This window comes from Phaseolus vulgaris, chromosome 8 (assembly GCF_051622355.1).
Source record: "Phaseolus vulgaris cultivar YP4 chromosome 8, ASM5162235v1, whole genome shotgun sequence".
Lineage (NCBI taxonomy): Eukaryota > Viridiplantae > Streptophyta > Magnoliopsida > Fabales > Fabaceae > Phaseolus > Phaseolus vulgaris.
The window spans coordinates 22,076,935-22,090,908 of NC_143505.1; the positions used below are offsets into that span (position 1 = coordinate 22,076,935).

General features: G+C 39.8%; 1 protein-coding gene across 1 annotated transcript; it reads left to right on the forward strand.

The window, feature by feature from the left end:
* Positions 1-10,361: 10,361 nt before the first annotated feature.
* Positions 10,362-13,655, forward strand: LOC137825699 (ras-related protein RABA5e). The gene is made up of 2 exons (XM_068631436.2): positions 10,362-10,867; positions 13,038-13,655. The coding sequence occupies exons 1-2, from the start codon at positions 10,534-10,536 to the stop codon at positions 13,343-13,345; spliced, it is 642 nt and encodes a 213-aa protein (XP_068487537.1). The 5' UTR covers positions 10,362-10,533; the 3' UTR covers positions 13,346-13,655.
* Positions 13,656-13,974: the final 319 nt, after the last annotated feature.

Consider the following 13,974-nt stretch of genomic DNA (forward strand, 5'->3'; position numbering starts at 1 on the left):
GAAACAACAGATGGTATCAACCCGCAGTATGGCAAGGGAGAAAATGTTCGAAGTAGATCAAGCGGCAACGATGTTGGCGCTCCAGAAGGAGCTGGAGGAGATGAAGAAAGCCCATGAGGAGGCTACCAGGAAGAACGATGAGGAAATCAGAAACCTCCGAGAGGAAAACATAGAGATGAGGAAGCTGATGGACGGAGGACCGTCCATCGTCCCAACCAATCAGATTGGCAGGTCTTCTGCCATAGCTATCGACCCCCAGCCCGAGAGGGAGCCGAAGAACAAGAATCTCACCCTGGAGATGGATGGCGAGTCTTATCCTAATAAGACAATTAACACCGCATGCACCACCACAGCCGACCGACGCCATCCTTTCACTGATTTAATCATGGAAGCTCCCTTGCCAGACAAGTGGCAGGGGTTCAATAGGGACCGGTATGATGGAACGACCGACCCTGACGAACACATGGATGCGTACACAACTCACATGAGTCTGTATATAACGAACGACGAGGTCCTGTGTCGAGTCTTCCCAACCCCGCTGAAGGGAGGAGCCCTAAGCTGGTTCACCAAGCTCTCCCCAAATTCAGTGGATTGTTTCGAAACCCTGATGGCCAAGTTCGACATTCAGTTCACAACGAGCCGCCCCCACCATCTGACGTCCATAGCATTAGTGGAAAAGGGGGAGTCTCTGAGAACGTTCATCGATCGGTTTGGGAAAACTGCTATGAGAATTCGAAACGTCAGCCCTGAGGTGGCAATGCACCACATGTTGACCGCCTTCTGACCAGGGCCCTTCGCTGACAGTTTATGCATGTAGCCTGTGACAAGCTTGGACGAGCTTAGGCGCCGAGCAGCCAAGTTCATGCAATTAGAAGAGCTGTGTGAGTTCAGGAACCAGGCTCGAGCCGAAGAGAGCGGGGAAATGAAGGATGAGAAAGAACGATAAGGAAGGTCCAAATCCAGACGAGGCGACCCCAAACGGGATAACTGTGGGCCTCGGTTCTCACGATACACATGCCTCAACGTTGACAGAGGAAAAATATTGCAAGAGGCCCTTAGTGCAAAGCTGATCCCGCCACTGAGAAGGTCTTTGAGCCCCAAGAACGCCGACCCTAGGAAGAAGTGTCGGTACCACAAAAATACCAGTCATTCGACCGAGGAATGTCAAGCCTTGAAGGATAAGATAGAAGATCTTATCCAAGCAGGGCACCTACGCCACTTTGTGCGAAGCAGTCGCACGACCAGACGTTCCCCATGCAAGGAGGAAACGCCAAGGAGGAGAGACCACACACCCCTGGGACCCCGGGAAGACGACCATCGTTGAGAGCGGCACGAGAGGAGAGATGATCCCAGAAGAGGTCGCGAGGTCATAAACACCATCGCCGACGGGTTTGCCAGAGGCAGAAGTTCCAACAGCGCAAGTGAACTTGGTGTCCATCCGACCAAGGATGCCACCCATAACATTTACAGACAAAGACTTCAAAGGGATAGACCCTTCCCAGGACGACCCAATGGTGATATCAGTCGACATTGACAATTTCACCATTAAGAAGGCCCTTGTGGACCAAGGGAGCTCGGTCGACATCCTCTACTAGAATACCTTTAAAGCCATGCGGATCCCAATAGAGGAAATGATGGCTTCGACGACCATGTGGTCGGCTTTTCTGGGGAGCGGGTAGGCACAAAGGGGTACATTGAGTTATATACCACCTTCGGCCTAGATGAGGCAAGAAAAACCTTGAAGATCAGGTATTTAGTTATTGACGCAAATTCCTCCTACAACATCCTCCAAGGGCGGTCGTCTCTCAACAAGCTTGGGGCGATCATTTCCACCCCTCAATAAAGCCTGTGAGTGGAGACCACCCGGCAGAAGGTTGCCAACAGCCACTCGCCCAAACGCAATATCCCCGGCTGAGGGAGATCCCCATGAAGGTACGCACCACCGGTCGAACACGCGGTCGCCATGGTAGACCTCGACCCAAGAGAGGTTGACCAAGACTAGAAGCGATGAGCTACGCCACTCCACCCTCATCGATGAGGAGCGGTACACAAGCATTGGCATGACCATGGCAGCCGCTGACGCCGAACTCATCCACCGAACTTTAAAGAAAAATGTGGATCCCTTTGCCTGGACGGCCGTCGACATCAATCCTGAAATAATCACTCACCGTCTCTCGGTGTACAAAGAAGTACGCCCGGGCGCGCAAAAGAAAAGAAACCACGGAGAAGACAAGAGGCTCGTGGCCAGAGCCGAGGCTGAAAAACTTCTCAAAGTCGGGTTCATCCGCGAAGCCTGATACTCAACCTGGTTGGCCAATGTAGTGATTGTCATGAAGTCGAACGACAAATGACGGATGTGCGTCGACTATAAAGATCTGAACAAAGCGTACCCCAAGGACTCGTACGCCGTCTCCAACATCGACCGACTCGTTGACGGAGCGGCCGATCACAAAATATTGAGCTTCCTGGATGCCTACTCTGGCTACAACCAGATAAGCATGCACCTCAAGGACAAGGAAAAAACAGCCTTCACAACCGACGGCGCAAACTACTTCTATGAGGTAATGTCGTTCAGTCTAAAGAATGCAGGGGCCACTTACCAGAGGTTGATGGACAAGATTTTCAAGGGGATGATAAGCAGGAGTGTAGAGGTCTACGTGGGTGACATTGTGGTGAAATCTGACTCGTGCGATCAGCACGTCAAAGATTTGCAAGAAGTCTTTGACGCCCTAAGGAAGGTCAACATGCGCCTCAACCTCGAGAAATGTGCGTTCGACGTCGAGGGCGGTAAGTTCCTCGGTTTCATGTTGACTCACGGAGGAATCGAAGTCAATCCCGACAAGTGCAAGGCCATAACTGAAATGAGAAGCCCAAAAAACCTTAAAGAAATCCAACAACTACTCGGTCGTTTGACGACACTGTCCAGGTTCGTCCCTTGGCTTGCCGAACGAATCAGACCAATGGCAAAAATGCTCCGCAAAACGTCAAAGTTCAGTTGGAACGAAACGTGTGAAGACATTTTCGGCCAACTCAAAGAATTCTTGTCATCACCGACCGTCATTCAGAAGCCAAGACTCAATCTCCCGATCATGGTATACCTGACTGTCTCCAAGGAAGCGGTCAGCTCCGCCCTGGTCTAAGAAGTCAACAACGAAGAACACCCATTGTACTTTGTTAGTTAGACGCTCCACGTGGCCGAAACAAGGTACCAGATGATCGAAAAAGTCGCACTGGCATTGGTGTTAACTGCGAGGAGGATGCGGCCATACTTCCAGAATCACGCCATTACGGTAAGAACCAATTATCCCATATATAAAATACTGTCTAAAACCGACCTCGCGGGACGAATGATAGGATGGTCGGTCGAGCTATCCGAATTCGACATTCGGTATGAGCCAAGAGGTGCCATCAAATCTCAATGTCAGGCGGATTTCTCAGCGGAGCTAGCACCGCATCCCGACACCCTGACCGAGTGGGTACTCTTTGTGGATGGTTCGTCCAACAAAACCGCTTGCGGCGCGGGGGTTGTCCTGGAGGGCCCAGGGGACCTCCTAATTGAACAAGCGCTCCATTTCGCCTTCAAAGCAACCAATAACCAGGCCGAATACGAGGCCATATTGGCCGGCCTAAACCTCGCACACGACCTGGGAGCACGCGAAGTCATATGCAAGAGTGACTCGCAGCTGGTCGTCGGTCAGATAAAAGGCGATTTTGAAGTAAAAAAACCCCTCCTCCAACGCTATTATCACACGGTCAGCAACTCCATCGCCAAGTTTGATAAAGTCACCATCATGCATATACCACGACAAGAGAACGAACAAGCAGACACATTCTCTCGTCTCGTCTCCTCTAAAAAGCAAAGCCACCATCGCTCGGTTGTCCAGATGCGTCTGCAACAACCAAGTGTAGGCGACACCGAATGCCTGGCAGACACCAAGTCCAATACTTGGATGAACCCAATCATCCAGTACTTGGAGCATGGAACGTGCCAGCCGGGTGAAGAAAAGAATATCAGATGGCAATACGCTCGATACACCATGATCGGTCAAGATCTGTATAGGAGGGGATATTCAAACCCGCTCCTAAAATGCTTTACCAAAGAACAATCCAAGTACGTCCTACAAGAGATCCACGACGGGGCGTGTGGTAACCACTCCGGGGCTCGAACTATGGCGGCCAAAGTCATTCAAGCAGGATACTACTGACCGACCGTTCACGAAGATTGCATGGAATACGTTAAAAGGTGTCAGAAGTGCCAAGAGTTCGGCCCACTCCACCACCTGAAACCAGAGGAACTCCATAGCATGACATCACCATGACCATTCGCCACATGGGGAATGGACATTATCGGCCCATTCTCACCCGACAAGGGCCAAACGAAACACCTGCTACTCGTTGTAGACTATTTCACAAAGTGGATAGAGGCCGAGCCACTAGCCACCATATCCGCCAAGAACGTCCAGAATTTTGTATGGAAGAACATAGTGTGTCGGTTCGAAGTGCCGAACACAATCGTCTCCGATAACGGCCGATAGTTTATTGACCAGGGCCTCCAATCCTTCTACGACGACCTCGACATCAAATTCGTCACAAGCTCGGACGACTCACTGAGTTGGCCACCACTAGGCCCATGCCGCTACCTAAACGATAAAGAGGCGACCGCGTTGCACACGTGTCCGACTGGTCCATAACGTTCAAGTTAAAGGTTGACCAGATTGGCGAGACTAATCCACGGTTAAGGGTGGCTTAACACAACCCTAAGCGCAAACCAACTTCCCTAACCTGGCCCAACAGTAAAGGTCTATTAAGGTAATATAAATAGCACGCATTTCAAGGAGAAAGGTACGTCATTATCTATAGTACTCTGACAACCGAGTGTCGATACCCCACTGACTTGAGCGTTGGAGTGCCATCTACAGGTACCATCCCCATCTGAGGAGCAGAGTGGCCAGGAAGAAGGAAGCATAACAAGTAGTGCGAACGTATCAAAGAGTTTCGAGAGCGTTGGACCGACCGAACATAGGAGCAGGAGCAATCGTTCTCTAGGTCCCCAAACCCGTTCGAGAACAAAATACTTTTCCTCTATCTGGAAATTATAACACATTTCATTCTGCACACATTTATTAAGAAAAACACTAATAATGTACAATATCTTCATTATTCATAAGAAAATAATTCTAAAGTAAATCTAAAATACACATCTTTATTTCAAAATATTACAATAAAACAGATGATGTCTTAAAACATAAGTTTTTGAAGAAAAATGTTATTTTAAAAATAAGTAGAGTAATTAAATGCCCGTAATCAATTCAAAATTTATTTATGTAATTATTTTTAACCAAATTTACTGTGTGGTGTGTAAAAAATAAGAAATTTAAATTTTCATATATATAAAAATGTCATCAAATCAAATTAATATATAACTACGTAAACTTTATCAAATTAAAGATAAACAAGCTAGACAATTAACATACATCTTATGTTATATAATTATTTTAAGTTCATAACATCCTAACTTAATATATATATACATATATATATATACATATATATATATATATATATATATATATATATATAACTTCATATATCTATTTCAAAACCGTTTTATGTACTGCAATGTCATTTACCAAGGTATCATGTGCAATAGAAAAACCATATAGAAAATAGGAGAATGATAAGCTATTAAGAAATCATCATAACATATTAAGCTATTAAGAAATCATTATAACATATATGTATAAGGTAGTCATTATTCAAAGATATATTGATCTACAAACTTTGCTCCAATAAATATAAAAGAATGAACAAATATTTTTTTAGAAAAATTGTATTAATTATATTTTAGAAAAACTAACACCTAATCTATTTTAAGTATTTTAGAACTAATATGAAGTTCAACTTTATAAATTAGTTAAGTTTATTGTACAAACTTTTGTACAACAAACACATTTAATAATGGTTTAATAACTCTTCATCAACTCTTTATCATTTTAAATATCTAAACCATTAGTAAAACATGTATTATATTTTAATAATAGGTTGATGTACTTGATATTATTACAAATCATAGACTGACTCAACATATTATTCTTTGTGTGACCTAAATTCATCAAAATTCAACATAACACACATCAATTCAATAAAATTTTTAAATTTCATCCCAATACTGTTGGGTATGAAGTCAAGACCAAATGGGTTGGGCTGACAAGACACCAAGTACACAGTTGAAGCGCAGGTGTACATTGTTCCGTGACATCAAGTGGGAGATTGTTGAATATGAAGTCAGGACCAATTGGGTTGGGCTGAGTAGACACCATGTTTTAGTGAGTGGGCTTAAGCATTGTGTCCCTTTATTATCTCTATTTAAAGAGATCATTGTACTTGTAATTGGTGTGCAACAGGATATAATGTAAACCTAATAGTTGCCCGTGTGGATGTAGGTTGTAGTTGGCGACCGAACCACGTTAAATCTTGTGTTGTTTATTTTTCTGCAGTTGATTCGTGATTGTGTGTATTGCTTCCGCGTGCATTTTTTCCATCAAGTGGTATCAAGAGCTTTGGTTCGTTTACACACTAGAGATCCAATCAGCAGAAATTAATCGACGAGACGTGAAAATTGCGGCTGCAATAGCGTCCCAAAGTTAGGGTTTCGCAGAGGCGGCAACAGTGTTCCAAAGTTAGGGTTTCGCAGAGGCGGCAACAGCATCCCAAAGCTAGGTTTCGCAGGGGCTGCAGCAGCGTCCCAAGGCTTAGGATTTCACAGCAGTGCAAGGAGAGGCTCCCATATCTGCTTCACAACAGCGGTGACCAGCGACGGTGGTGGTGCGGAGCGCCAGTGCAATGGGGACTGCAACCAGGTCTGTTGGTGAGTGATTTTGGGTGGTGCAATTTTTGTGGTCTTGATTTAAAAAAAAAAGGATTGCCAAGATCTGAAATTAGTTGTACCGAGTATCTCGTCTAGTCATTTGAGATGGCAGAAGAAGGGAAGTTCCGAATTGAAAATTCGATGGTACAAATTTCAGTTGGTGGAAAATGCAAATTGAGGATTTGCGAGTTCAGTTACTGAGCACATCGATAAAACGAATTCGATCTTAGCCAGACTTATGTCAGTGGGTATTAAGTTCGATGATGAAGTTCAAGCTTTACTACTGCTATTGTCTTTGCCTGACAGTTGGTCTGGAATGGTTACAATAGTTACCAGTTCAGCGGGATCCGATGGATTCACTTTTGAGAAAATTCGTGCTCTCATTCTTGGCGAGGATGTCCGAAGAAGGAGTTCTGGGGAATTATCTAGTGAATCGCTATATGTCATTAGAGGTAAGAAAAATATCAGAGATAGTGGGAGAAAGAACAAAAGAAGGAGTCAGTCAAAGACTCGGGATTGCTCAAGTGTAACATGTTGGAACTGCAAGGAGGTGGGGCATTTCAGGAATCAATATCCAAATGATAAATAAGTCAACATTGCAGAAGACTTCGCGGACGAGGACTTTTTAGTCTGTTGCGCGGATAGCAGTGTGAATTCCTGGGTCATGGATTCTGAAGCATTGCAGAATCTAGTTATTGGAGACTTTGGAAAGGTAAGACTAGTGGACAACAGAACTCTTGATGTTACGGGCATGGGTGACATAGTGTTGAAGACACCAGTTGGTTTCTGGACTTCGAAGGATGTCAGAGTTGTTCCAAGCTTAAGGAAAAGTTTGATTTCTGTTAGGCAGTTGGACGGACAGGGACATGAAGTGAAGTTCAGAAATTAGTAGTGGAAGGTCGTCAAGGGAAATCTTGTCACAGCCTACGAAAGAAAGAGATGTTCATTGTATATAGTCGGATTACCGTGTCTGAGGGAGTGACCATCCTAGTTCAGAAGATAAACAAAGTCCGGTTCACGAAATCTCGTGGGCAAAAGAGGGTTTTCTTTACAAGAGAGAAACTCAGAGCCACAGTTCAGATTCAGGATGAACGAGCATGGAAAGGTTCAGGTACACCAGTCAAAGGTACTTATGGCAATGGGAGCACGGGTTGTGCTTCAGCTGAGGTTCTTAGACGACAGTGGGTTAGGAGAACCAGTATTCCAGCGGTTGAAACTTCTCCAGAAAATTTCTTGTTGAATATGGAGAGTGTTTGTTCTCAGGTTGTTCCAGGATCCAACAGTTCCTGTAAGTGGGAGTCGGTAGGAACAGAAAATGGGTAAGTGACTGACGTGTTGAAACTCAGGGGAGTTTTAACGAAGTCTTCAAAATGATTAAGAAGGCTGGTGGCAACTAGAGGTGGAACATTGAGTTTCGTCGACAGATTACAGAAGTACATGTACACAGTTGAAGCGCAGGTGAACATTGTTCTGTGACTTCAAGTGGAAAATTGTTGGGTATGAAGTCACGACCAAATGGGTTGGGCTGACAATACACCATGTACACAGTTGAAGCGCAGGTGGACATTGATCAGTGACTTCAAGTGGGAGATTGTTGGGTGTGAAGCCAGGACCAATTGGGTTGGGCTGAGTAGACACCATGTTTTAGTGAGTGGGCTTAATCTTTGTGTCCCTTTATTATCTCTATTTATCTCTATTTAAAGAGATCATTGTACTTGTAATTGGTGTGCAACATGATATAATGTAAACCTAATAGTTGCCCGTGTGGATGTAGGTTGCAGTTGGCGACTGAACCACGTTAAATCTTGTGTTGTTTATTTTTCTGCAGTTAATTCGTGATTGTGTGTATTGCTTCCGCGTGCATTTTTCCCATCAAATACTTATGTCCAATTATTTTACATAAATATTTCTAATAATTTTAAAATGATAGAAGTCAAATGAAACATACCATTTAAAACATAGTATATTCACTCAATGAATTAAAATATAGATAAATTTTTAAAATTTGTTAGATGAATCAAAATTCACTAGGTGAATTAGGTCTAAAACTAATCTTCACTTTCTGAATGAGATTCAGAAAATAAATTCTCCTTTATTTAGTACTAATACCTATGCAAAATTTACAAAAACAAGTTCTAAATCCACAATACTCATTTTACGTGTTTCATGAAGTTTACAATGCATATTTGCACACATTTAATACACAATTTGCATACTATAATTATAACTTAAATTGACTATCCAAACCAAAAGTCATTTTAAAATCAATGAAAAATAATCACAACTAATTCAATTCAAACACCTCAAAACACAACATCAATTATTCATGTATTAACAACATTCCATAACTCAATTAATTTTAAAATACTCTTTTACCTAATAGTTGATTGCGTTCTAAGTAATAACGAAAAGGGAGTTGAAAACACTAAAATTTAAGAAACTAATGGAATATCACCAAACAAAAAAAAACATTCATAAAAATATGAACTAGTTGAAAAAATAAAATAGGTTATTGTGTTCCAAGTAATAACAAAAAAGGAGTTGAAAAACACTAAAGTTTAAGAAACTAATGGAACATGACCAAAACAAACACAAAGACAATCATTCATAAAAACATGAACTAGTTGATAAAATAACATTTTTCGAACTGAATGATCAGTTAAACCTTAGAATACTCATATAAAGTCAAAAATTAAAAATACATAAATTTTAGAAGAAAAACTTATTCCAAACTAATGATGAAGTATATATGTTTTAGAATTAACTATCTTCTAATTTTTATTATTTACTTGTGAAAAATATGAGAAATAACTAGATAGATAGAAGAGAAAATAAGTAGACATGAAAAGGGTATAGACAATGAGATTATATATTATGAAAATTAGATGTAGGATTATTTTTGACAGAATGGTTAGTGACCAAATGGATAACCTTTAGAGAAGTAATCTTCTATTAAATGTTAATGTCTACAAGAAAATTTATTAGGAAAAGAAATAGTGTGATGATAGGTTGACACAAATAGTGAAAAACATTGGCTTAACAACTCAAAAAATTAATATTTAATTATATTAATTTATTTTTAATTTAAAATATTATTATATTATTATAATAGGTTGTGAAGTAGACATGATTTACCTTTAAATGTCAAAGTAAATTTTCCAAAACAATATAGAAAATTGGATGTGGAAGGAGTGTGATAAGTGGGTGCAAATAGCTACAACATGGAATAACACGAAAGTAGTTACATGGGTGTTGTGGAAACAAAAGGATATATTTTAAAAAGTACATAAAAATAAGATATGTTAGTAAAACTAAGATATGTAAATAAGAATTAGGAAAACACAATGACCATGAATGGAACTGAAACATTAAAAGGACAAAAAGGTGAAAAAAAGAAGAAGAAAGAATTAAAATTTATTTATTTGTGTGTGAGTCAACAAAGCAGTGTAAAAGAGGCGAAGTGAAATTCCGGCACTATCCCTAAAACCCCGCCACCAATCACGACTCAAAATCCAAAATAAAATCCCCAAAACATAACCCCATTTCGCTACATTACTCTCTTCACGTTCTTCTCCTTTTCTCTTCCTTTCACACGCCAACAACGTGACACCCACTCACTCCTCCCTTCACTTCATTACAACCTTCACGCATTCCCCTTCTCGCCCATGGCGGAGAACGGCGACGGCACCGAGGAGTACCTCTTCAAGGTGGTGCTCATCGGGGACTCTGCGGTCGGCAAGTCCAACCTCCTGTCGCGGTTTGCGCGGAACGAGTTCGACAGCAACTCAAAGGCCACCATTGGGGTGGAGTTCCAGACGCAGGTTGTGGAGATCGACGGCAAGGAGGTCAAGGCGCAGATCTGGGACACTGCGGGCCAGGAGCGCTTCCGAGCTGTCACTTCCGCTTACTACCGAGGCGCCGTTGGAGCTCTCATCGTCTACGATATCAGCAGAAGAGGCACCTTCGACAGCAGCAAGCGCTGGCTCGAAGAGCTCACTAGTGAGTACTTTTTGCTTCCTTTTTTGGAATTTGAAATTCAAAATGCCGGATTTTGTTTTTGTTGATGCATTTTTCTCTCCTAAACGATTCCCTAAACAACATTATTACACGAGTGATATTCAAGTAATAGAAATTATGCTGCATGATCCTCCAAATATTGAAAAATTGGACAATTTCGTTTCTAAATGTTTGTTTTTCCTTAGAAATGTCGATGTCCAAGTATATGTTTGTTTTTCCTTAGAAATCCTATTCATCTCAATCCGTTGAATTTCTTCTGTCACCTACAGGAGTATGAAGCATTGTGCGAATGATAATTCTAACACAAACATAAGAGAAGATAAAGTGTTGAATAGATTAAGTGATTTGTTGATTACTTTTTTCATTGCAGTGAAAATCAGTTGGTTCATTAAAATTTAAGTGAGATGTATGGAGTATTGAAGATCTTCTTCAGATAATAATATAATATTTAAAATGAGTATAGTATGAGAATAAAAAATTATAGCTTATCTCGTTTTATTGTTTTTTCAAATAGTTAACATCTTTGATCCGTTTCATTGTAAAACTCCCAAACAATGGAACAACCCTGAAAGTTTGAAGATTCGTGTCATGGCCTAATTTGACCGAAAAATGCATTTTGGGGACTGATTTCACGGTTAATTTAAATGTTTGAGAACTACGATTGTAATTTCTATGCATTGGGGACTGATATGATCAATGGTATATAGGAGAAGTGTTGGAATATATTGTTTAATACATAAAAATTTATTAAAAATGATAACATTACGAGTTTAGCTTATTAAATTTTTAATAAATTTATAATAATACATAGTGTTTCCAGAAGAATGTAGTAAAAAATATGTTAGCGTGTCTTTTTTACCTTTCTTTGTAGTATTTGATTGTGCATGTGATGATTAAAAGCTGCTACGCATCATGTCTGTTGTCGGACTTCTGACTGTATTTTAATTTAAGGATGATGAATCAGATTCTAAGCAGTTGAAATTTCAACTGCACAAATCTTCATCTTCCAAAATATACTTTACTCATCTAATTATAAAACTAAAATGCTAGTTTATAAATTTTAAACGGAATAAATTGGAACTGACCCTACATTTAAATCAGAACTGCAGAGGATCATATTCCGTAAAGGTGGAATGCTACCCTTGCATATTCTTTACTCTGTACTGTATAAATTACTAAAATAAACAGCTATTTTCGTGATCTAATGTTTATTTCTGACACTTTTCGGCGATATTTTGCACTTTGTCACAATCTCACATTGTGAGAACAAACCTATCTTAAGATATCATATGGATATTGTTATACCCCAGGCGAGAGGAAAATTTTAAGATGAAGTCTGTGTTTCTAAGATAGTATATGTGCTTTATTTATATAGAGAAAAAGAAATTAATACAGTAGAAGCGATTTGATATCCTCTAATAATACAAATATGATAGATAATAAATAAAATATGCATAACAATAATAAATATATAATCTAGATTTTTATTATATAATATCAATTTCTTATTTCTATAATTATAACTTTGTACACTTTGTCACATTGTCCGAACAAAACTTATCTTATGGTATCATATGGATATATTATAGTGAAATATGAAATATCAGAGCATCAAATTAGTATATTTTTTTCTTTCTGTATCTGTTCAACTTCAGTATAATATAGAGTCCGAGAAGAGTTCACCCTCCAAATATCAGAGTGTCATCATCAGCTTAATTCTAAAAAATATTGTCATTAAGTTTGTGCCCCTAATTATGCAAACAAAAAGTGTAAGAAATTTGGTCCATTGTCTAAGATAAAGAGTGTAATGAAACCCTTATTTAGAGACTAATTTAATATTTTGCATAATTGATGACATTTATTAGTAAGGCCTTAAACTGAAGAAAAAATTCTTGAGTGCCAAAATGATGGCTCTCGTATTTTTGGAAGACCAAAGCGTGCTTTTTTTATTGCATAGATTAGTCCTGCTGGTCCTTTTGGGGTCAGTCAAAAGCATAGTGAAAAGATATACTTTTAGAACCTGCATTGTGATCTTGGCTATATATTATCTTCCATCAACCACAGTCTTGAAGCACTTGAATTCTTTCTAGAGTTTTCGTTTTGGTGATATTTTGTAACGGAGAGTTTGATCCTTGCAAAACATAACCTGCAGCTCAAAATGACAGCACCGTAGCAAGAATGTTGGTGGGAAATAAAAGCGACTTGGAGAATATTAGAGAGGTGAGCACAGAAGAGGGCAAAAGTCTTGCAGAAGAAGAGGGCTTGTTCTTTATGGAGACATCTGCACTCGATTCTACCAATGTCCAAACAGCTTTCGAGATTGTTATCCGCGAAATTTACAACAATATCAGCCGTAAAACATTGAACTCTGATTCTTACAAGGCTGAGTTGACTGTGAATCGAGTAAGCTTGGTTAATGGTGCAGGATCAAAGGAAGGTGTTTCTTGTTGTTCTCGATGAGCTTTTACCTTAACTCGGATTCGGTGCTTCTTTGGATCTTGCAAGAGTAGATTCTTGTTCTTTACCCTCTTTTTTTGGCTATCTTCCCATGTTATGATGGCTGCCATATTTTTGTTTTCTTTTTTATTTCAACCTGCAAGTTGTAAGTGTTTGACCCTTATCCCCCCACAAGAAAAAAATAAAAAAGAGGGGGAATGGTCTACACTCTTACATGAATGATCTTAAAGGATATTTTGTATTTGTTAAGAATGATAGTATATGATGCCAACTGAGTTTGGATGGCTAAGATATCTAAGGTGTGGTATGTTCATCAAGATTACCTATTTCTTTTTTATATAGAAGTTCCCATTTTAGGATCCAAAAATCCAGAATCCATCAAGATTTTTAAATGGTTCCTTTAGATTTAACATATTTAAGGTCCTATAGAAAAATAGATAAATTATTTAAGATGTAAAATTAACAAAAAAATGTTTATAAAATTAAATATTACACTAAAATTATGATTTATTTTATAACTTTTTGGAGATTAAAATTACAGAAAAAAGAATTAAAATACATGTACAAGTTAAACATTTACAAAGAAATCCAAGGCAGTTGTGAACCAAGGGGAAGAAGACATCAGAATAATG

Coding starts and splice junctions, on each gene's coding strand:
- LOC137825699 (XM_068631436.2), top strand. CDS start 10,534: ATGGCGGAGAACGGCGACGGCACCGAGGAGTACCTCTTCAAGGTGGTG. Junction 10,868..13,037: donor CTGGCTCGAAGAGCTCACTA/GTGAGTACTTTT, acceptor CATAACCTGCAG/CTCAAAATGACAGCACCGTA.